The following is a 24,050-nucleotide window of genomic DNA, read 5'->3' as shown; positions in this document are numbered from 1 at the left end:
GTGTGTGACCTTATGCAATATGTTCACAGTAAGACTGTAGACAAATTTCAGGCACCTTTTCTGCATAAGATGCACTAAACCATACTGACAAATGATTCTGATCACCTGCAGTTTTAGTACCTTTGTATGGAAATCATATGCTGACTAAAAAATAGTGTTTAAAGAGATCCTATCTACTTAGAAATTCATTTGTCAGGAAATAGTGTAGCTACAGTAATTATTATTAGCAATGAAGAGTAATAATTGAAAGTTAATTACAATTGGAAGGGTTTCTGTATTGCACACTGACAGTCAATGCTGCTTGTTGATCAGTTGTACTTTGTATTTCATGGTGATTCTATTGTTCTCCAACAGGCTTGATGCTGTTCAGTGATTGACATTCTTTTAGAAAACATGTTTGATTTCTTCTACAGTAAATAACAAAAGTAAACTTTGCAAGGTCCGGTGAATTGTATTTTGTTTTATTTTTTTTTCTAGCAATCACACTTGACTTTAAAAAGTTCATCACAAAGTACTATTCTTCAGGGTTATAAATGAAGGATGCAGTGTCTTGGTTTTTTTAAGTGGTTGGAGATTGCTTTAAAGATTCAGGCCATCAGAGAACACCCTTTGTAGTTGTCTTTACTGAAATAAAATTCAGAACAAAACCTGTAGTTCACAGCTATCCTGTAGAATAAATACATCTTCTTTCTTCTAGAATTGCTTGATGTTTTTCCTTCAGAGTATCACTGTTAACTGACTCTGTGCCCTTTGCTCCCTGAGGATTCATGTAATTTTTTTTATATTGTAAAACAATGAAGGTATAGGATATTTTGAATTGTTATTTTTTTAAAAATTTGAGGGTCTGACCCATTATAATTGAAAAATACATTTTCATAAACACCCAGGATGGCAGAAAACATCACTACAATATTGGAAACTGTCTCACACTGTCTCTTTAAAAACATGGTTAGAATCAGTGCAAGCAAATGGATTCACCAGAGTACATTTAGATGCTTGATTCAGGTTTTCATTTAAAAACCATGATTTTATTAACAAGTGGAAAAAAAATGGATTTCAGTTCATATTCTTGATTTCATTTATTTTCAAAATAATAAAGCTTTTCAAATATTAGTTTCATTATGGTTTGATGGAATTGTTTAGGTATGTATGTTGACTATTTCAGTTGTCATTCACTTTCTACTTCCAACTCCTCCAAATACCATTGTGTAGGCAAATTTCATCTGGCTTTATAACTACTCCTTTAGTTTATTTGCACAAGATATAGAGTCTGTCAGAACTGGACAGAAGTGTTTTTGCATTGAAGCTTGCAATGACATCTAATAAAGATGAACTGGGAAATAATGAGTAGAATGGCACACACTTTTAAGACTTTTAAATGAAAGAGTAATTAGAACAAAACATAAAGAGGGAGTGATTTCAATTGGATCCACATTCCAGTAATTCCACATACTGAAAGCCAGAGGTGCTTTGGAGAAAACAAAGTAAGTTAAAAAGTAATTAAGCATACTTCTGAAAAGTTGTGGAGATTTATTTTTAGAGAACTGCCAAATATTTATTGCCATACATTTCTTTCTGTAGTCTAATTTTGATTACATGTATACTCAGTCTCTGGTTTTTAGCATATCTGTTATATTTTTATGGAAGCCTCGGTATCTGCAAGATTAGTTGTATCTTCTTTTATCTTGGTTGTTTTGAATTCATCTTAAGATCCTTTGAACTGGAATTTCAAAAGTCAGACAAGAATCAGAAGAAACCCTGCTTGCTGGGAATAATTGTCTCGTAGAAAAGCATTTTGTTGTATAAAGCCACAAACTGCTACTCTTTAGAATGTACAGATACCACTGCATGTCACCTTTATCAAAGTAAAGTTAGAATTTTGCCTAAATTTGCCAAATCTCTTTTGAACAACTCAATTATTTCAGAAACTTTTTTATTGTTGCATCAAAACAAAGAGAAACTGATTATAGAGTGTTTCCCAAAAAACATAAAAATCTGAAAACCAGTATTTTTTTTCCACAACTGAGATTTTTTGAATGAACATCATATAAATATGCATTTGGATAAATCTTTCTAAATGTACCATGTTGTAATTTTCTGCTTATTTGAGTAAAAAAACTAGAACTAGAAATTATGTATTATGCTAATGGGAACTAGAGTAACAGCATCGTGTTTTTGACAAGTGTAGAGTATACACAAGCTGGGTATGAACTATAATGAAACTGGTAGTTAACAAAATTAAGCTTACTGTGTATTGTGAAATGAAAATAAAATTGCTAAAAATATGGAAGGCAGATTTGGAAGTATAGAGTTTGTGAGAAGATGCTGGAAGGGTGCAGACAGGCAGGCGTCAGTATTAGGGCACTTGTGAATTTCAGTGCTGAACTATGAATTCTTAAACAAATTAATGTTCCCCATTCCACCTATCAGACCTTCATCTCTGGACAATACCAGTGCAAGTAGATAAAGAAATAATTTTAGCCAGCAAAGCTAAAAAATGAAAAATTTTTAAATTTTTAGTACTTGAGAAACATTAGAATATTGAAACATGTTTGAAGCATTACTGAAAAGAGTTACTTACATGTAAGTTTTGCTGTATTGTGATGGTTTGCCACCTCTGGAAGAAGAAAACTACGGAAGGGATTTCAAAATTTTTTGTACAACTCATCTGGTGAGTCTTTTCAGTGACAGAAGGCAGAAACTGTGAAAATATGAGTCACTGAAATGGATGTCCACATAGTCCAGCCAGAAAATTCCTTAATATGGGGAAGCTTTGATGAAGCTTAGAAAGGTGTTCTAAAAAAAATTAGTAAATTGTCCATGTTTTCCAGTCAATACAACAGGACTAAAACCAAAATAAAGTTTTCAGAGGTAAAACTAAGGAGAAAAATATATATACTTTTCCCTAACAATCAAAAAATATCTTCAGACAAGAAAACAAAATACTTGTTGCCTGTGGAAAGATGTTATGTGTACATCTGCTGATTGCCTGGACTCAGCAAGAGCTGAAATAATCCACCCTGCAGAGCAGCAAAATCCTTGTGACCAGAAGAGCTTGCAGCATCCTGGTTCTTTGAAGGGAGATGTTTGCTGCTTGCTGCTCAGTTTTCACTTATAGTAGAGGTTTTTTTCCAACTAAGGAAATGTAAAATCTTACTTCTTTGAATAAAGATCTTGCCAGCATTTTTAAGATGCCTTCTTGATCTCTACTAACTACTCTGAGGATCTGTCCTTTTCTGTTGGGGATGTTGTATGATCTAGGAGTGCTAACACTGTGAGATGAAACTTGAATTTGCTGTCATTATTGCTGTGTTTGAGGTTATGACCTCTAGTTGGTAATTAATGAGCTCAGGATTCCTCTCTGTCTTTTTTTCTTTTTCTAAGACAAAAACTGTGACTTGCATGTTTGGAATTTCTAAAATATTGAGAACTGTTGACAAAATGCTAAAAACCTAGTACTGGAGGGCAAACCCTGAGGTTCTTGAATTTGGAGTATCAAAAGCATTGCAAAAGCCTTCCAAAATTCTTTGTAATAATAATAATAAAAGCTGGGGAATCAAAGGCCATTGCATCAAGGATGAAAAATGCTGCACATTTTCTTTCTGTGGGGATACCTCTGGCTTTGATATGCATGAATTTTGTAATCAAATGTAGAATTCTAGGGCAAAGTCTTTGATTCTAGTGATCAGTTTTTCCAAGTATTGTGCTCTGTATGTTTATCAAGGACAACATTCAGAAATCTGAAGTGTTTGAAACTTAATATTGTATTTCCCTGCTTTCATTTAAACTGTGGTATTGCTGAATAATGGAGCAGAGCCCTAGCTGGTTTACAGTTGAAGGATCTCATTGGAAAACATACTAAAACTAATGGAAAATAGACTGTTGGCTTTGGAGTAAGCCCTGAGGACACAATACAGCACAAAATAGAGTTTCATAGAGAAAACACAGCACAGTGTTTAGCTTTTTGCAGGTGTGGATATTCTGCAAGCTTCTGGAACTGAAAGCTATTAGAAAATGCAAATGTGTCCCAGTGATGCAAGGATTTAAAACACTTATATAGATACACCATTATATAGATACACCAGTATGGCTTATAATTCTTTGAATGATCCCTTACACTCAGAAATTACTTTCTGGGCTTTTGTTCAATTGTTATGGCTTAGTTAAAAAGTGTTTTTACTGCCTTGTAACATTGAAAACATACCCAGTTTCTTCCTCCATTGGCCTGTAGTTACAAAACAGCTGTAAGAGTTATTTTCAGGTATTCCCTTAGATTTTGTTCTTCTGAAGGGGCATATTGCTTGAACTAACTACTAAGACCTCTTGTCTAAGGGAAATATCCAAGGTGATTGTCCTAAGAGACTCCTGTACTTTTTAGAGTGCTGTACAGGTCTACAATTCTTTGATTCTGCATCACATATTTATTGAGTACTGTCAGATTTACTGAGTTGGCAGTCATAGCCCTATTTATTAATTTTTCCTACCTGTTCCAGTTTCTTTAAATTTCAGATTTTCACACTTGTGAAGAAAACAGATATTGAATGAAAACAGATATTTTCATAACTAAAATAATTAAAGGGTGAAAGATAGCCAGAAATACCCAAGACTATTAATAAGCATGTAAAAGGATAAGTGATAAAGTGATATTTAACAACCTAAATAATATAGCTAGAGCATTTCAGAAAAAACCCAAGCTCTATAAGATGCTGTCCATGCACAAATTCATGTTCTAGGTAGAGGCTTCATAGTTTTAGTCATGAAATAGAACTAGTATTAGTAAATAGTGGAGGACTAATTTGATCAAAAGAAGTATATAAGGCTATTTCAGTTATGTATAATGAATTTCAACTATAACAAAGGCTTTGGTTTGGGGAAAAATAAGAGACTACAGGAAAATTTTGCTGTTATGGATTGAGCCTAGAAACCTCTTAGCTGGAATTTAAAATATTTTCAAAGTATTTTCCTAGAGTGGAAATAAATGAGTCCTGGAATAAGGGAGGTGAAACATATCAGTTACAATTTTAAGAAAACAAAGCAAATGGAGATTTTTCTTTCATTTTTCGAATCATAGTTTTCAATCTTGAGTATTGAGAGCCACCTTGTGGCAGTACCTTTTAATGCACATAAACAGCGCTGATTTGATGGTCGGCAAAGGCCCTTGATCCTTGTTTCACTTCTCCGAGCATTTTGATCACTGAGAATTAAAATGCGTTCGACTTCCAGGCATCTGCCTTTTCTTGACTCGAAAGACGGATTCTTAACATTTGTATGAAATTCCTAAGATAATTTTTTTCTTATTCCCCTTCTTTAGTCTTTCCTTTTTCTCTTCTTGCATCCATTAATAGATGATATTATAAACGCAGGACAGATAAGTGAAATAATTATAATGTGTAATTTACTTGCATAATACATATACATATTTCTGTATAGTAAAGTAATACAGGCTCCATTCACTTTTTCTTAAAAGATGTAAAAATTCTTGACCAACGCATATTTTAGGAAGCTTAAAAAATTGACAGTTTTAAGCATTTATTTGTCTATGTCTTTTAGTCATTGTTTTGATTACCAGAATAACACTTAATAACGAATAGGAAAAGTCAATATTTCTATCTTTCAAATTTGTATTTCCCCTTATAAAAGATTTGTATGAAATTAGCTTCTGGCATCAGAACAGGGATTAGATGGAGAAAATGCATGAGGATTAATTGATTACACTTGAACACAGATTTGTCAAAGGGTTCTATGAGTTTCTGTCTTTTTTTGAGGGAAAAATATCTGCTTTTTTTGTGACTGTAAAGGGGCTGATGTAAATGTGGGACTTCATGAGTTAAAGCCATAATATAGATTTCCTTGAGTTCAGTTTTCTGTTCTATAAAGTATATACTGTGTGTAATGGTAGAGGTTGAAAGAAGGCCAATACTCTGCAAAGCATTTTCTTTTGGGATTTTGAGGGGGTAGGAGTGAAATTCCTCATAAAACTTTTATTTATTTCTGGTATTAATGGAAATCCCTCTTCCTCCATGACTGAATTTATACTCAGGAATCTCAGACAACTTTGGGATTTCACAGTCAACTCATTTTATCAAATACAAAATAGTCTGGAATTTTGCTCTCAAACTTAAAAATTAAACCAATAACTGTAGAAAATTTGACAGATAAGAAAAAAAAAATCACTTAACACCTCTTATCCTTTTTCTTCTTAGGGAAAAATTGAGATTAAGTAGGCATTTAATACCTTCTTTATCTGACCACAGTTTGGGAACATTTTGGTTGGAGTATGTTCTTATCAGCTTTGTCACATGGAGAAGAACTGGGTTTTGTCATACTTTCAAGTAGCACTATGACCTGTACTGAGTCTGGTGATGCCAGACTGTGAATTTGTGCATCTGATTGTCCATCACAAAGGAAGGGCTATAGGAATGTAATTTTGGGGTTGCATAATTACATTTGGGGGATCTAACAAGTCTGAAGTGAGTTTGTGGTAAATAATGTCCCCTGATTAAGTTGCCATTGTCATCCATAGAAAGGATGTAAAGTTTCCATTCCTACATTTACTATGATGTTCCTTAGTTCTGTTATGTTCAGCATTTAAAATATAGGATGATCTGATTAATTTTAATGTATGAGTATTAGAATAAGCAGAGATTAGTGTGAAGGCAGATAATTTAAGTTCCAATTTACTTGGAATATTGAGTGATAATTAAGAGCTATTAGTGATATGTGCCATCTGGGAGAGTTGGGAAAATGCCACCTGAGTCAGTTACAATAGAAGTTTGTTGCAATGGAAAGTTATTTGAACGTCTAATTTGTCTTTTATTCTTTCCAGGATAATTCTTGCTCATTAGTCTAAATTTGAAACATGGGGTGCTTTTCCAGCTGAAATTATAGCACAGGAGTTTTAGGAGACGGCACATGGTAACTACAAATGTGTGATGTGTCTGAGCTGCTGTTGCAGTTGGGGAAGTTCAGTGTGCTTCAGGCAGGGGAGCCTGAGTTCATCCACAGCAGACATGGCAGAGAGCAGCAGCACTGCACAGGCTCTGCTGCCTGACTCCCACTGGCTGTGCAGGGTGCTCAGACTCCTCCTGCAGATGCACAGATCTCTGTGGACATCTGCAGAGTTGTAATCTCAAACTGAACCCTGCCATACCAAGCTGATGTCAAGTGGCCTGGCTCTAAGGGTCACTCAGTTGCTCAGCTTTTACTTAGAGATTTCTCTGCACCAGACAGCATTAGCCAGCCCTCTTAGCTTCCATACTAGCAGCCTGCAAATTAAACAATTATGATGAAACTTCTTATCTTAAATGATGCCTTCTCAAAGAAGAAATAGAGTAGGGAGTATGTTCTAGGTTGATCTCATGAATGAAAAGGCTATGCCAAGAATTACAAGTCATCAGTCCATTTCTACAGGTACTATCAGAAAGACTGTCTGATAATATTATAGAAAACAGGCTCAGTAGGTTTCCCTCTAGCAAGTGGTCACTGGGGTTAGCAGAGATACAATCAGTGTTACAGGTCAGTGTGGCCCCTCTTTTTCCATTCCATGTGAAATTTTTTGACAACAGAATTGGTAATTCTGTATTTGGCACTCAAAAATCAATTTCAAAAAATAGCTGATATGCAAACATAAAATGAACAGAAGGAGACACCTTTGTTGAATAACTTCTGACATTTAGACTGGAATTCACAAAGTAAAATATTCTTAGATATGCAAACCAGTTCCTAAAGATAAGTGATGATATGATATCCAGCCTTGCTTTGCAGCATGAGTATGAGCCAGCAGTGTGCCCAGGTGGCCAAGAAGGCATCCTGGCCTGTGTCAGCAGTAGTGTGGCCAGCAGGACCAGGGCACTGATTGCTCCCCTGTACTCAGCACTGGGGAGGCCACACCTCAGATCCCATGTTCAGTTTTGGGCCTCTCATTCCAGGCAGGACATTGAGGGGCTGGGGCAAGTCCAGAGAAGGGCAACAGAGCTGGTGAAGGGTCTGGAGCACAGGTCCTATAAGGAGCAGCTGGGGGAGCTGGGAGTGTTCAGTCTGGAGAAACGGAGACTTGGGAGCACGTTACTGCTCTCCACGACTGCCTGAAAGGAGATTGTGGCTTGGTGAAAGCTGGCCTCTTCTCCCAGACAACCAGTGATAGGACAAAGGAAAATGGCCACAAGCTGCAAAAAAATTTCTTCATCAAAAAGGTTGTCAAGCGCTGGAACAGGCTGCCTAGGGAAATGGTGGTCTTACCGTCCTCAGAATTATTGGAAAAATATTTGGATGTGGCACTTCACAATGTGGTTTAGTGGGTGTGGTCATATTAGGTCAAAGGTTAGACAATGATCTTGAAGGTCTTCTTCATCCTCTCTGACACTGTATTTTATATTCTTACTTGTACATTATGTTGTTTACATTCATTTTATATACAATATAGCTTATTTTATGTGAGCTTTCAAAGTGTAAAATGAGAAAATTAAGTGCAACTAAAAGTTTTAAAACTATGTGTCGCACTGATTCTAATTAAAAGTTTGTTCAGAGTGCAAGGTCAACGATTCTTCACTCTTTTTATTTTGATTTTAATTCATAATTCAGTATTACCATCTTGAAACCACAGAGGACTGATATCCTGATGATAACCCTGTAGTATGCATGTTTTACATAATGCCTCAAACATTATATTTGTCTTGGCACTGAACCATGGTGTGTGGTTCAGTTCTGTACAGATCAAGTGCTTGTCTTTATCTAGGAGAGCTACTGATATGTTTTGAATGCGTTTGCAGTGATATCTATAGAAGTATTTTACGTAAGTAGTATTAGCTTTCAGTCTTAAAGTAGGAAAATTACTTTTTTTTTATGTGCTTTTACTTCAGCCTCAGTTATTTTTTCTATTTAAAACAATAAAATGATACTCTGTTCTAAAATGTTATTACTTCAAGTGATAAATTATTTGGGCTAATATATGTACTAATAAATATGTACACAACGCTTCTTTAAGGCAAGGGTTGGCATTGTCTGCTATTTGCCTTATAGGGATTAGAGGTTTCCCCACCACAAATACAAAATGCTCCTGCCCTTGGTTGGGGGAGCAGGGTTGCAAACCTGACCAGAGCAAAGCACCCTGCCAGCTCCACAAATGGCCAATTGCTTTGAATCACTAGCCTTTCACATTTCAGTCTCTCACAGGCTGCTCCTAAAAGAAGGTAGAGTTGTGAAATGAAAAGCTCTTTCAAGAAGACTAAATGCATGAAGAATGTAATGATTTTAACAGATATGACTACTAATTTTACAGAAGAATGTTAATATAATTAAAATATTAAAGAAAATGAAGCTCGTAGTGTGGCATCTGACACTTTTGAACAGTCATTAGCACTAATGTATGCAAGATAAGTAAACAGAGTGTGAAAAATGGAAATTAATGAGGGTTGGAGAGGGACTGTGCAAGCAATCAGCACAGCAGCTCTCCTCTCACCTGTTTTGTGCTGCTATGTACTGTGTTAAGTGAGAAAGTAACAATCTCCTTACCTCTTCCCATACCAGATAATTTGGTCTCTGTGGTGTGTTTGATATGTGAGATATTTTCTTATATTTCCCCAGAGTTTTACCTGCTATATAAGACAATTAAAGTTAACTTGATGAAGAAACTGTATATCCTGCTTTAAAATAACAGTAAATAAATTACAATAGCTTAACAATTGCAAGCTCCTCAGTTTTGCAGAGGGTTTCTAATCTTGTTTATAAACCCCAAGGCAGATGGATAAGTTAAGATCAATGCAGTATTTTTTTTCTCCCCAAATCTCTGTAAATATGGTATAAAAATTACTTGAACAAGAAAATGAAGTATTCCTTTGCTCAAAATATCAGCCTTGGGTGGGAGGTATACGTGCTAGGTTATGTAAATGCTTAAAGAACTGTAGATGTAGAAAACAGTCTTTCAAAGCCATATTTAATTTTACATAAATATGTTCGTCTCTGTGGTTTCTAAACTTTACAAAGCAATTATCTTGCAGGCTTCATGAACTATCAAATAAAATGCTAGTAGGTAACATAAAATACTGGTACTATAATGGCTGAATTTGAGGGGAGGGTTTTTTTAAGAGAGGAGAGTAAAAAAAACTGATTTTTTTCAGTGGAGTTTGAAACTATAAGGGATCTTGTAACTTAGCAGAGGTCTGTGGGAAAATACCCTACATTTGAACAGGATCTGGGGGTAAAATTAAGCTGTTTGGAGGTGACTGAACAATGCTCATTTGTTGCATCTGCTGGTTTCCTCTGGCAGCAAGCCTAATAGCTGCCTCAATTTAGCTGACAAACTGACTCCCAATTCCCAAGTCTGCTGGCCATAAGAGCATAGTAATAGAAGCCTTCTTGTTCTGTCACTTATTAGGTGCTGCTTCTGCGCCCTCTCACTTGCATAAAGACTTCATTACCTTTAAAACTGATTTTGAATGATGTTCAATAGTCCACAGTCTTCACAGTTGTGCACTGAATTTGCAGAACTTGAGAGTAGTCTGCAAGTAATTTGGAATGAAACTAGAGAAAAAGACAACATTGTTGTCAAAGGTGTTAGTAATAACTGGATGGCTGTGTTGAAAATCAGCATAAGCCTTACAGATGCCATTTTTAAGATGTATTCTTTTGTCCCGAGGGTGCAGTGGATAAGTTTATGAAACAGTAACACAGTGAAATAATTCTGGGAGAGATGAAGTTAGGGAAACCAGATGGAGCTAGCATTTGAGTTGGGCCAGAGGCACAAGGAATATAAAATTCATAGGAAATCAGGTTTTACTGGTCTTACCCCTTAAAAGTCTCTTAGTTTCTTAATAGATTTTTTTTGTTTGTAGTTCTATATCAAATAAAGTAAGTAATTACTACTTAATATAATTAATCAGATGTTACTATATAAACATTGCAATATGAAAATACATAAACATGTGTGATCCTTCAAATCCTTTAGAGAGTTCTCAAAACTGCTTTTCTTGTGAGATTTAACATTCAGCAGCCCTGAACTACAAACGTTATTAAGGAATCCCTGAAATTCTTCTGTAATGCAAAGGCACAGGAGGAATAAAATGTCTTTAGTTCTGAGACTTGTTTAATATTAGCATACCAATTAAAAAAAAACAAAACCTTTAAGTGATGCTAGTTACATCATGAATTTTCTTTCTATATTACACTGGTAGCAGTGAAAAAAGCTTGGGTTTGCAGTGCTGCAGATGGTCTGATGTTCCAGTTTGTTTCTTTTTTTTTTTCTTCTTAAAATTCAAGTTACATAGTTTAAGTTAGTTCATGAGTGGCAAATTGTGAAATTTTTTAGTGTAGGAATTTCTGTCACTTTTACTGACTGCCAAGTTTTTTTATTGTGCCTTCATAGTATTGTTATGCTTATCTTCCATGTTGTGTAGGACAGAAGTTAGACAAGTGGAGAAATCAAGCCACAATGCCTAATCAAAAGATATTTAATATTTAATAATGTTCATCTCTCTAAAAATTACTTTCCTGGTTTAGAATAAGGTTCAGCTTTTCATGGTCATGTGTAATGACCATGCCAGTCAAGATGCCAGTCTACAGCTATTTGAAAACCATGTAAACTATTAATTCATACTGCACATTTCCCATTACCTATAAGAACTGTGAGGAAAATTCCATTCTTCCAGAGAATCCTCAATCTGTCACTTTGCATAGCTGTGAAGTTTAGTGGACATTTGTGGTTTAATTATGGAATGAGAAATATGCTTAATGTTCACAAAATATTTTTCTTGCAGGTTTAATAATGTCTCAGTCAGTATAGCCTTTGAGGAGCAGTTGCAGTAAAAATTGTTATGATATGTATTAAGTAAGGTGCAGCAGTATTGGAAAGAACTTTAAAAGACTTTCTGCTTTCATTGTTTCTCACTAAAAATGCATTCAGTCTTGTCATGGCTCAGCAGAGTGGCAATTTTGAGTATTACAAAGCAAAAATTGTGTTCTCAAATATAACAAATGTTTTTGTAGACACCATGCAGTATCACTTTCCTGTTGAGGCAGAAATATTGAAATCTTTGCACAGTTAAGCACAGCAACAAAAGGTTTAACTAGGTCTCCAGAGGTTGTCAGTATTCAAAGTGAAACCAGTAAAAATTCATCCTTGCATGTCATCAAACTCTCTCTCTATCAATTTCTTTCAGTGCTGTGTATCTTCCCCACCAGCTAGTTTTATAACACCATACTGAAAACTTCTGCTGTCAGCAAAACAGACCAAGATTGATGTTTTTTTCATCTGTGTATTCTAAGTGGTTATTGAATATGGCAACAGGACTTATTATCTCAAAGACTGGAGGCAAATAGATACTTTGCTGTATTTCACACGTTTCATACTTCTGTTCCCAGAATGAGAGTGGTTGAATTCTAAATTGATGAGAAAGAAAGAAAGATTTTGACTAGAATTATTTTGCATGCAATTTAAAATTGTGATGTTATATAATCAATTCAATATTAATTGATGTGCATTTTCATGTTGTTGTTAAACTGTTTTGACACTTGTCTTAATAAGAGTTGAGATTATTTAGTCACAGATTGGTGTCGCAGATTTGAGGAAGTCCAGATTTTCAACACACTGAAGCAGTACAAAAATTTCTCTATATAATTTTATTTTACTTGCTATAAACAAGATAAATATGCTTATCATTGTAAAATATATGAAAAATGTTGTTATCTTCACTGAGAGGTGGTGCTTAAACTGGGTGATTATAATGAACATTTCCTTTCTGTCTAAATCTACTGCTGGAATTGTTTGTCAATCTAAGTTCTTAAACCCTTTTATTTGAGAATTATTAATTTATTCACCTTTAAGACAGACATTGCAGTTTGGCTTGAAGTAAAATATTAGGTTACTTTGGTCCATGTTATAAAATTCTGGCTGAGGTTGAAGTAGTGTATTGTCTATACAAATAGTTCCTTTTTTTGCTTGATAGGTGGTTTTTTAGGCAGTAAGTGAGGTAATTGGAAACTATGCCTACATCCTCAGTGACTTGTCCATCCAAAATCCATCATTTGTGCATGGTCAGACTTGCATTCGCATTTCTTTCATTATTGGCTTGTCTGGCTGGCTCAAAAGTGCAACATTTTAAACATTATACCACATTTCCTTAGCTTCTCTGATCAGTGAGGTCTGTAAACACTTCTGTCTAATGCATTATAGATTATAGACCTGAGGAATCAAAGATTACATTAAATGCTCTTGCACAAGTTTTAAAATCTGAAGGCTGTTCCTCCTTTTCCCACGGAATAATTCATTCTCTATGAACCATGAAACTTTTCCAGTGAAAAAAAATGGGGCTGCTATGATATAACAGTGTACTGTAAAAAGAACACACTGAAAAAAGCAAGATATTTCTGGACACCATGCCAATCCCTTATTTAACTGATAATCATCACTCCCTGAGGTACCAAATGGATGAAACACAACCTTATGCAATAAATGAGTTAGGATCAGTGGTAAGACCAGGACAACAGAAAAAAATTACCAGAATTTTGCCTTACACTTCCTTCCTTTGTGAATGAAAAAGAGAATCAAAGTATAATTTATAGGAATTCTTTTTAAACTGTTCTGATTGGAACAGTCCCACTACTCTCCTTCCTTCTCCTTCAGAGGTGTTTTTAAAGCACTTTACAGAATTAACTGAGGTGATATCAGTAAATTGATCAGACAGTAACTCATAGCTTTAAAAAATTCTAAGTTTAATACAGTGAACTTAAATAGCCAGAGGGAGACAATTAGATTATTGACTCTTGAGGAGAGATTCAAACTGATTCACATTTGTTTGTTAGAATTACCATCTTCAAATAATGTCTTGCCAGGTACCAACTAATTATATCCCAGTAAAAGAGTAAGTACTGAACAGAGGTACTACTTCAGGACAACTATACAAAGTGAATTGTTAGATACATTAAAAAAGTAAAGGTGTAGAGAATGAGCATGCATTCTCCTTAAGTAGAATAGCATATTGGGCAGCCTGCATCCCTCCAAAAATTATCTGCTAGGTCATGTGTGTTATCTTGGTGAGGAGAGGCTCTCAGTAGTTTTTGGGTTCTTCACAGGGCCCAGTTGCACGGTGAACAGTCAGTGAAGCTAATGCCTCTGTTCCCAGGAAAGAGCAAGGCAAGTAATCTTACTGCTACCCCAAAAAATGCTGCTTTGTCCTTGTCCTAGAAACAGCTGCTGGTAGCTTAATTGTTGTGCAGACAATACAAGTGGAATGATACAAATAACAGTTCTAATTCAAAAAGGACAGTCCTCAAGTCAAATCAGTGTACCTCACATGCATACCTTTTTTCTCCCTTTAGACTCAAATCTGTATTTCTCCATACAATTGTTGTCATAAACTCTCAAATAATGTTACTGCTTATCTTTCATAGTATTTTCTCTAGGTTTCATGTACTTCTCTAACTGCATATAAAGGAGTCTCATGTTTTTCCCTGTAACAAAAAAATTACTATATTCTGAACTTATATTAAAAAAAACAACCTCTAGTGGTTTTATTTACACCATCCAAGATCTCTCTCCTTTGAAACAGAAGTTGAAAATAAACGAATAAAACTTTTGCATATATAGGTAAATTAATATGCAACATGAATGTAGTAAATTCTGAAGAGCAAAAATGGTGAATGATCATGCAATCCTTTGATCATTTCTTTCTGTTTCTCTCATACTTAGTTATTTTATATTTATGAAACAGCAATAAGCCCATGGATGGACTCTTCAACTTCCCTTTTTTCATTCTGCTTCTGTCAGCTGACCTTTACTTCTGGAGCAGATGGACACTTTTTCCATTCTACCTGATCTCATAAATTTTGAAAGACAGTCAGTATTCTTAAAATGAACCAGCAGAGCAGATTCAGCAGTTTTAGTAATATGAATGAGGCAGAGGAGACTTTTGTCTTGTTGGGAGTTAAACAATTTAGGTCAGCCTACAAATTACATTTCTGAATGTCTTGAGCAAAGTTACAAAATAGTTACTTGGGTATATTTGACCTGTATTCATCACAAGTAGTAGTACTAATTATAACTGCTGTTCATTGAAGGCTGCAGCAAAAGATTCCTTACTTTGTGTGGTGTCTGTAATGTCTGTGCTATCTGAACTCCAACACTCATCAAGTGAGGCTAATGAGGCCTCAAAATTAAGAGCTGCCACTTTGCAGGGTGTCAGGACAGTGCAGAGAATGGAGGGTGGGAATAAATTGCTCAGGATTGCTCAAACCAGTGAACAAATATAATGGTGCATTCTGAACCAAGTGCAAGTGCTGCCCTATAGTGAACTCCACAGAAAGGAAATTACAATGATTGAGTCATATGGTCATGAGCATGAAGTTTGCTGTAGTAAGGAGATCGTGAGAAAAATGCTAGAATAGCCTGTGCCATTTTTGTTATTCAAAGAGAATACATGAGTCAAAAACTGCATTATTGGTGGGAAAAAACAGAATATAGTAATAGTAATTTTTTGTTACAGGGAAAAACACGAGACTCCTTTATATGCAGTTAGAGTCAAAAACGGCGTTATTTGTGGGAAAAAACACCCAAATTCAGAATTTCAAGCAATACCTTAAAATGAGCGTGCATAAAAGAAAAATGAGTAATCTACAGAAAGGAAAAAAATTATCATAGCAAGTAGTGATGATCTACTTTGTTTATCCTAGATGAGGGTAGCATTTGGAGATTTAAAAAAAAACACAAAACAAGCCATAAATTCATGTTTCATGTATCGAGAAGCAATTTATTGGCAGCTGCTTCTCATAATCAAGCTTTATTGCTCTTTTTTACCTTCTTTCTATATAAAGTAAGAGAAAAAGGTATTTACAGGCCTAAAAATTTCATTCTTTGGTTCACTGTATGAGTATTTCAAAGAGTGTACACCTTATAGTTGTTATGAATGATGATTCCTTTGTGATACCAGATGCATGAAAAGGGTAAGGAAAGGTGCTACCTTTCATAAGTCTTTAGTAGAAACATTGGATTTCTTTTTTCCTGCTATATATGCATCATTTCTCATTAAAATTAAGCAGGACATTTTTCTATGTCTAATTGTGGCATTTTTCATGTGTCTTAATCAAGAATTGCACAAAATTCAAGACATTTAAAGGAGAAATATAGGGGGCAGCAAGCTAAACTGGGAATTTATTTAACACATACTGTTTTAGATGCACACACACATGTAAGCAAAGGTCATAAATCTACAGCCCTCTTGAGCAATAAGGGAGGGGAAAGAAAATCAATTCTAATCAGGAGACCAGTGCTATACCTCATAATAACAACTTCTCCATACACCTGAGGCACTTAGTAACATTTTGTATAAATTTTAAGTAAAATCTCTTGGTTTTATTCTGTTATAGAACAAGGTGGAAGCAATATAACTTTTTATAGTTTCAGTTCCTTTATTTAGTAGTCTTGGTTTTGTTGTCTCTGTAACCATTAAAATTCAGATTAAATACAAGAGCCATGCACTTCATTTTCACAAGAGTTTAAAAGGTTTGTACAAAAGCAAATATGCTTAAATGATACATTATGTGAGCAATTTTTCTAGGCATCACTGCAATATGGGAATCGGTTTTTTATTTTATTTTCTCAAGTGAATTTTATAAAATTGGATTATATCATTTTTCTTGAACTAACTTGCCTTGTATCTTTGTAATCTAAAGTGAACACAAATTTATGGGAAGAAAATAATTTCCATTTCTGTGCAGTTAATAGAATCATCCAGAATAACTAACAATTTTATTTCCTCAGCATTTGGTTTTTTCCTATGTCAAAAGTGACCCTGTGAATTTTTTCATTTAAAAAATTTCATCATCTTCTGTCTTGTAAAAAAAAAATTCCTATATTTCTAAACCTGTTAGCTGTGTAGACTGGAAGTCTAGCACTTCACAGATTCAATATATGAACCTGTACATTTTAAATATTTAAAAGATGTTCTTTTAGAATGTGGGGTAGATTTTAGAACTAGATTTTTTATTCTTTTTAAGTGCAACATGTAAGTGTACCTATGTATTTTTGAACAGTTTAGATTAAGCTTAAGCTTGTCAGTACTGAATTATAGTCAGACTAGCATTGCCATGTCTTTAGATGTTTTCTGTCACAAACATTTTTCCTTCCTCTTTCTTTTTACTGTATTCACAAATTCCTCTCTTATAAATTGATGAAATTGTACTTCCTAAAACCATAAACAAATAGTTTTCTTCTATATCTAGTACACAATCCTACTATTCTTAGCTTTCCATTTGTATATTGCCCTGTTGTTCCATACATTAAACGACGTAAGCAATCAAATTACAAAGGTATGAAATTTTGAATTTTGAGGATTTCAGAGGAAGATTCTGCTTTTTAAGCTAAGATTATAATAAAGTGTAATGTTTTTTATATTGAATAATTGTGTTTTTTGAAAAGTGGATACCTTAATGCATATAAAATAGGCATGTGACACCAACACAGAAAGTTCTAAAAAAGTGAATTTTTTGATGGTTGTTTAATCATTTAAGAAAAGAGCTAATTCATACTTAAATGTTTACACCAAGTTCCAGATATAATCAAGAGCAATCCAAATTTCTGTGTCACAGAAGCAGTTGAAGTGAATTTTACACAACTCACAACCTGCTGTGAATTTTGTTGTTGATAATCAATAAAGGCAAACCTTGGTGCATCTGTGCTCTTTATGAAATATTTGGTTCTATTTGTTAGCTCATGAAGAATAAGCTTCATGAACTGCAGGGCCAATTTATCAATTTATTATTTATTCATTTTTAGGCACTACAGCAGTTAATTAAATTTGCCAAAAAGTCATGTGTAGTTTAAAAGCTGAATTTGATTTCCTTTAAACGAATAGTAAATAATTACTGCTAAAGCAGGAAAGATCAGATATTGAAAAGCTGGATAATTGAGAAACTGAGAAATGTGTTTTTCCTACAATATTTTTCTTTTCATGTCCTCCTTTTATAATTGCATTCCCATCTCCCTATTCATTTCTGTGTTTGCAGAGATTTATTGTTCATGTTTGGCAGTTTGCCAGTACTGCGAACCATGTTTTGCTTTGCTTTACCCACTCTGTATCCCATAAATCAACTTTTCAGTGGCTGTGTGTCAGGAAATGGTAAATGTGAAGAGATAACAACATCAACAATAAAAACAATAAAAATCTAATTTTATCTAGAATTAATTCACTATAATACATACGGCTGAAAATACAGTGACAGTTAAATACTACTTAACCTTTGTGTGGTTTGGAAAAGTAGAGATTCTCCATGGACAAAGATAAAAAAATCTGGTTTAGAAAAAAATTAGAATTGTCATTACCACAACCCTTTTGGTATCACATTTAGCAGCAACTGGTTTTGGAAGGCAGTTAGTGCAGCAGGTAGGAATGTGGAAGAGACAGGCAGAAAATCAGAAGTGTTTGTGGCAAATTAGGGAAGTATATTAGTTTTTCATAACTTAGAGGCAGTGTTCAGTGTAGATGAAGCAGGATAAAGCCAGCACCCAGAAATAATGCTCACAGAGCTCATACCCTGCAGGAGGCTGGAGGTTTTGCAGACTGAGATCCCAGGCTCCTGCCTGTGGGAAAGGGAAAATGAGGGCTAGATGAACAGTTTGAAACATGAATTTATTGATTCAGGCTGTGCTGCACCCATACAATGGCTGGTGGTGGGGAAGGGTGTCCCCTCCTTCATGGTAAGTATAGTGTGTGGCCTGATGCCTCAAGCCTGCCCAAGCTGCCTCCACAGGTCTGAAAGAGTTTATTTTAAGGAAAAATGATAAGAGAATTCTCAGTTTCCATGTACTCACTGTTGGTTACCTTGAATCTCCATTTAAGTGAAGCTACACTTCTGTACAAGGATTAAACTTCTTGCAGTCTTTTATAGAATTAAGGGTATTCTCTGGAAAACAAGTATAGACATGATAATTTATAGAAAATCATCACAAACTGGCCTTGATGGAAAGTCCAATCTTAATAGAAAGAGTTTCTTTCAATGACTCATAATAATGCCCAATTTTTTCCTGTATTTTTTTAATACCATACTTCTTGTGCTGTAATTAGAAGTGAACTTAATTGTTATTCTTGCCCACTCCAGGTACAGAGATCCAGAAATAAGCAGCTCCGTGAGCTGTTTCCAGATGGATTTAGTATTCATCACGCGGGAATGCTGCGGCAAGACAGAAGTTTGGTTGAGAACTTGTTTTCTAACGGACATATCAAAGTCTTGGTTTGTACAGCTACACTTGCTTGGGGTGTCAATCTGCCTGCTCATGCTGTTGTTATTAAGGTAAGAGCTTCCCTGCTCTGCAAGCAGTTATCTGTCTTAAAAGAAACCTGTGAAGAAGTATAGATAGCAAGATTTCTTGTGAGTTTTGGGCCTGGAGGGGAAATATCTGATTGACTTGAAATGTTATTTATATCTCATTAAACTGATTCTCTCCAGTGGGAGTCTAGTTTGTATAGTAAAGATTTAAATATATCAAAGATTATGAAAGGATTAGTTAAAGTACACTTCTGAAATCATACTATATTTGCCTAATTTCAGTATTCAGCTCATCAGGATTATATTCATGTGTATTTATGTTAATTTTTATTAACTTTTCCTCAACCAGGGAACACAAATATATGCTGCAAAAAGAGGCTCCTTTGTTGACCTTGGAATTTTAGATGTCATGCAGATATTTGGTCGAGCTGGACGGCCTCAGTTTGACAAATTCGGAGAAGGCATCATTATTACAACTCATGATAAACTCAGTCATTACCTGACTCTTCTTACACAGCAGAACCCAATTGAAAGCCAGTTTCTTGAAAGCCTTGCAGACAACTTAAATGCAGAGGTAACCTTTGATTTGTTTAGAGAAACTAGTAAACTTTAAAGGATTGACATTATTTGAAACAAAAATGCAATATTCTCACACTTAATAAAATTTTCATTGTACATATTTTATTACTGTTAGTGTGTAGGTGTGTATGTTTAAGTGAACTGCTACATATGTGAAAAAGGGGGGTCTTTTACAAAATATAGCAGGTATTCAAAGTAGGATGGAGGGTCAAAATACCATTAAGATAAAACTGTAGCAATGCAGCATTTACCTAATCAGAAGTGATTTTTTAGAATTTAGTAGATGTTCTGCATAACTGAGAAGTAAAATCCACAAAAAAAATTAAAGCCTGTCTTTCTGTGTATAACCAAATTCACATATTTAACTGCAGGAAAGGAAGAATAATGGACTTTGCTTTAACTTTTTTTTTTTTTTTCAAAGGCACAAGACATTTTTTCAGCTAAAGTCAAGCATTTTAGCTAGACTTAAGTGTCCAGTGACATAAAACTGCTTATCATTTTGAAAGATATGAAGTTTATTTGGTCTATTAAGAATAGCTTTTTGAAGATGCTTGTTGTTTTATCTACTCAATTCTTACATATTTGCTTATTTTGTCTTTTCATCACTTTCTCAATTTTCCCATCTCTCCTTCTACCACAAAAAAAAAAAAAAAAAGAGAAAAAATAAATGGAAGGCATACTTGCATTGGGCAGATATATTGCTCTCAACCATTTCCTTTTGACAATACTTAATGGTCCTGGAAATAGACACCTCTGAATATTCTCTAAGTGGACCTGGATGGATATTCAGTTATTTAAAACTGCATAGTAGCAACTTACACATTAGCAGTAAAAATTTACTTCCTAAAGTTGGTTGTGTAAGTCAGGAATATTTGTGGTTATTGTTCAGCACCACAATAAGTCAGGAGAGAGTGATCTGGTTTTGGGATACCGTGTGCCTTTTCAATAGGAAAAAATCCAGCCAGATTTCACAGAAGAGCTTTGTTCTTTTTTTTGAGACACAGAAAGCAGACCGTGAAACAAGGGTTGGGTAGGCTTTCCTTCACAGCAGAGGAGTTTGCTACATTTTATAAAATATTAGGAAGTTAGGCTTTTTTTCTGATTTTGTGTAATGGTAGTAATCTGAAAAGAACAGTGTACTCATGGCTTTAAAATTACCCCAGATTCCATTAAGTGATACAGTTACAAAAGCTGAAGGTGCAATCAGAATTTTGTTAATTACAGTGATAAATGATTGCTAGTAGAAATAGCAATGAAGCACAATAGCATAGCAAGGGCATGAAGGCAACATATGTGACATTACTTATACTCCTGTCATAACATGCAGGAAAAATTAGTGCCTGCCAGATTACAGGTAACCAATACTATGAGCACTGGCAAGGAACTATTGTGACAGCATTTTTTGGAAAGTAACTTCATAACATTTCCTTATAATTGGAGTCAGTCTAAACTTCTGTGTATGCTGATTTGATCTAAGGTAGTGGAATTCTCTGAGAAAGATAGAGATGATTTAGAAGAAATTGTTAAGTTTATCTGGAGATTACTATTCCAATATGCTGCACCATTCTGGAAAAAAAAAAAAACATGTTTTAAAATATATGCCATCATATGATTAAGTATATAGTCTTAGGAAGCACATTCAATTTTTGTCATCTTCTGCCCTTTGGTAGTAACAAAGCACTGTATGGATACAAAATATATGGGTTTTGACTGATGTGTTACAGAAATCAAGACAAGTATGTTGATGACCACTGACAACTTCTCCATAACAGAGCCTTTTGTTAGCACCAGGAAATCTGCACTGATGGGTAATAAAACAACATATTGTAGGAGCAGAATCTGCTTTCATTACAAGTGGTTCAGGAAATCCAAATGCTTATTCTCTAGTTGTAAAGAGAAACAAATTAAAGGCCAGAAGCACTGCTGAATTGTTTAAATTCTTAATTTGTTATGGACACACCAATAGCTGAAAGAAGGGCTGATAAAATGAAGGCAGCAGTTGGAAGTATGGAAAGACTTCATGTTTCCACAAGAATATGAAAGTGCTTTTATCTAGACCAGGTCTCTTGGCAGAAATAGGTGAATGTTAAGAATGATTCAGATATTTATGGTAATACAGCATATAATCCTGGCCAAGCAATTGCTAAGTGGAATCCAGGGCCTTGAATTTTGTACCTAGACTTATGTTGTGCAGGAGACAAAATTTGGGCAATAGTGCAAAAAATTACAGTATATATCCAGATAAAAGGTAATTCTCTAGAATCAAGAAATTTTCAGAGAGGATGGGCAAAGAAATAAATCTGTTTCAGTGAAAGGAGCCCACCAATTTTTCTGTATGCTTCAGGAGAGAACAAAACAGATCAAGATTATGTGACAGAGTTTTGTGAAGCAATACGTGAAGTAATATGGCAAAAGACTGCATCTCCCCTGGGACAAGAACCAGGGTGTTTTGGCTGCAATGAGCCAGTGGCAGGTTTAGAAAACAAAATTATGTCAGCTGGGTGGTTAGGCAGTGGAACTCTCTGCAGGGAGCTGTTTCTAAACAGAAAAGTACTTGAAAAACTGTCCATAAATGGAATAAAAATCCATTTAAAGTAACCAAGTACAAAGCCAATACCTTTAACTAAAGACCTTGAGATGCAATTGTTAAATAGTTTGGGAGAAATGTCTGTGATGCTTCTTCCTCATTCCTGCATTTTGCCCTTCAGCACTTGCTGTTACCTGACCTCAGAGACAGCTGGTCTTGATGCTTCAGTGCTTTTGTTCTTAGGAGAGCTACAGAGTGGAGAAACCTGAAATGTATCCAACTACATTCAGCTGACATCAAAATTAAGACTTTGAATGTGTACATCAGCATGTCAGTCTGCTGTTAATTCTCTTCTGCAGATCTGAGGTTTGCTTTGGTTTTGTGGGGTTTTTTCCTCCTAAAAATTAGCAGAATAGTAAATAAGTGATGATCAATGAAGGCATGGAGATGCCCTTTTCCTTTTTTTGCTGAGATTTTGCCAGTGGGCATAATAGGATGTAAAAAGGAATAAAACAGCTAGTTAAGGTACTAAGTTGAGAGGAGCAAGTCCTGGGGCAGTTGACCAGCTGGCAAACAGAAAATACCTATGGCTGTCTTTTCTGGAAATACAGGAAGAAAGATAAGATGCAGGGGATGTGGTTTAATTGGACCATAAACTTTAACTTATCTGGGAACTATCATCAATAGCTCATACAATGCAGGTCACCATTCCTTCCCTAATGGTTTCCACCTGAAAGAGCCCTCCCTAACAACCACAGCTGGACTCCAGCTTGTTTGCTGGGATGACTCCTTTCCCCAGAGAGCTTAGGAAATGATTTGCAGTGCTGGACAGTGGGCATACCTTCCCCAGGGTGTGTGCCTTCACTTGCATATGCTTGTGATTTTCCTCTGAAGACAGGAATGTAGAACCTGGTGGCTTTTTAAATCTGGACAAACCTCTTAATCTTTTGCCTTGAAAGAAAGGGTTTTCAGAAGAGAAGAAAAATTCCTTCAGAGTCCTTCTTAAAAAAAAATCACTCAGGAGCTGGATGACACAATGGCTGATCTGGGTATGGGACAAAGCACAGGAGATTCTGTCTGACTTGGGACAATTCTAGTAGCAATAATTATTTCAAAAGCTTCACAGGACTAAGACCATAGTCCTGTGGGGCTGAAATAGTAATTTAAAATCCACTGGTTTCCAAAGGAAACAGAAAATTGCTTATTCGGTTGTGAGAAAGGTTCCTTGCTCTCTTACCTTACCAACAAATATTTTATATATATATTGAAATTTTTCTTTGTGTAATCAGACTCAATTATACAACAACAGACAGTATATTTGTAAATAGGCACATGTATGTAAAAAAGAATGTATATATTATGGGTAATATTTTTATGCCCTTTTCTAATCATCAGAAATATCAGAGAAAAAAAACCTCATTTTTCAAGAGCTGCTCCCCAAAAGCCATGCTACTTATATCTGTTTACACTTTTTTGCATATCAAAACCACCTCCTCTGAAATATCATTCAACTTGATAAAGTTTGTAGTGTAGCATTTGTAAAAAAAAAAGGAGGGCAAAAAGAAAATAAATGACAATAAATGCTGCTAAGCATGTTGCTCAATGATGGCAATGTCAGTCACTGCAAAATTAGTTAAATTTGTGTGATGCTGCTTATTGCTGTAATTTAAAATTACACAGTGAGTAGGAAAAA

General features: G+C 35.0%; 1 protein-coding gene across 1 annotated transcript in view; it reads left to right on the top strand.

The window, feature by feature from the left end:
- ASCC3 (activating signal cointegrator 1 complex subunit 3) overlaps positions 1-24,050 on the top strand; it is a 251,823-nt gene that overhangs the window by 133,680 nt on the left and 94,093 nt on the right. The window contains exons 15-16 of the mRNA XM_036380163.2: positions 19,084-19,275; positions 19,601-19,825. Coding sequence (XP_036236056.1) covers positions 19,084-19,275; positions 19,601-19,825 — 417 coding nt within the window. The remainder of the gene's footprint in view (positions 1-19,083; positions 19,276-19,600; positions 19,826-24,050) is intronic.

Source organism: Molothrus ater, chromosome 3, assembly GCF_012460135.2.
Source record: "Molothrus ater isolate BHLD 08-10-18 breed brown headed cowbird chromosome 3, BPBGC_Mater_1.1, whole genome shotgun sequence".
Lineage (NCBI taxonomy): Eukaryota > Metazoa > Chordata > Aves > Passeriformes > Icteridae > Molothrus > Molothrus ater.
Note: the sequence above shows the minus strand (reverse complement) of the source record. Positions and strands in the feature narration are given on the sequence as shown.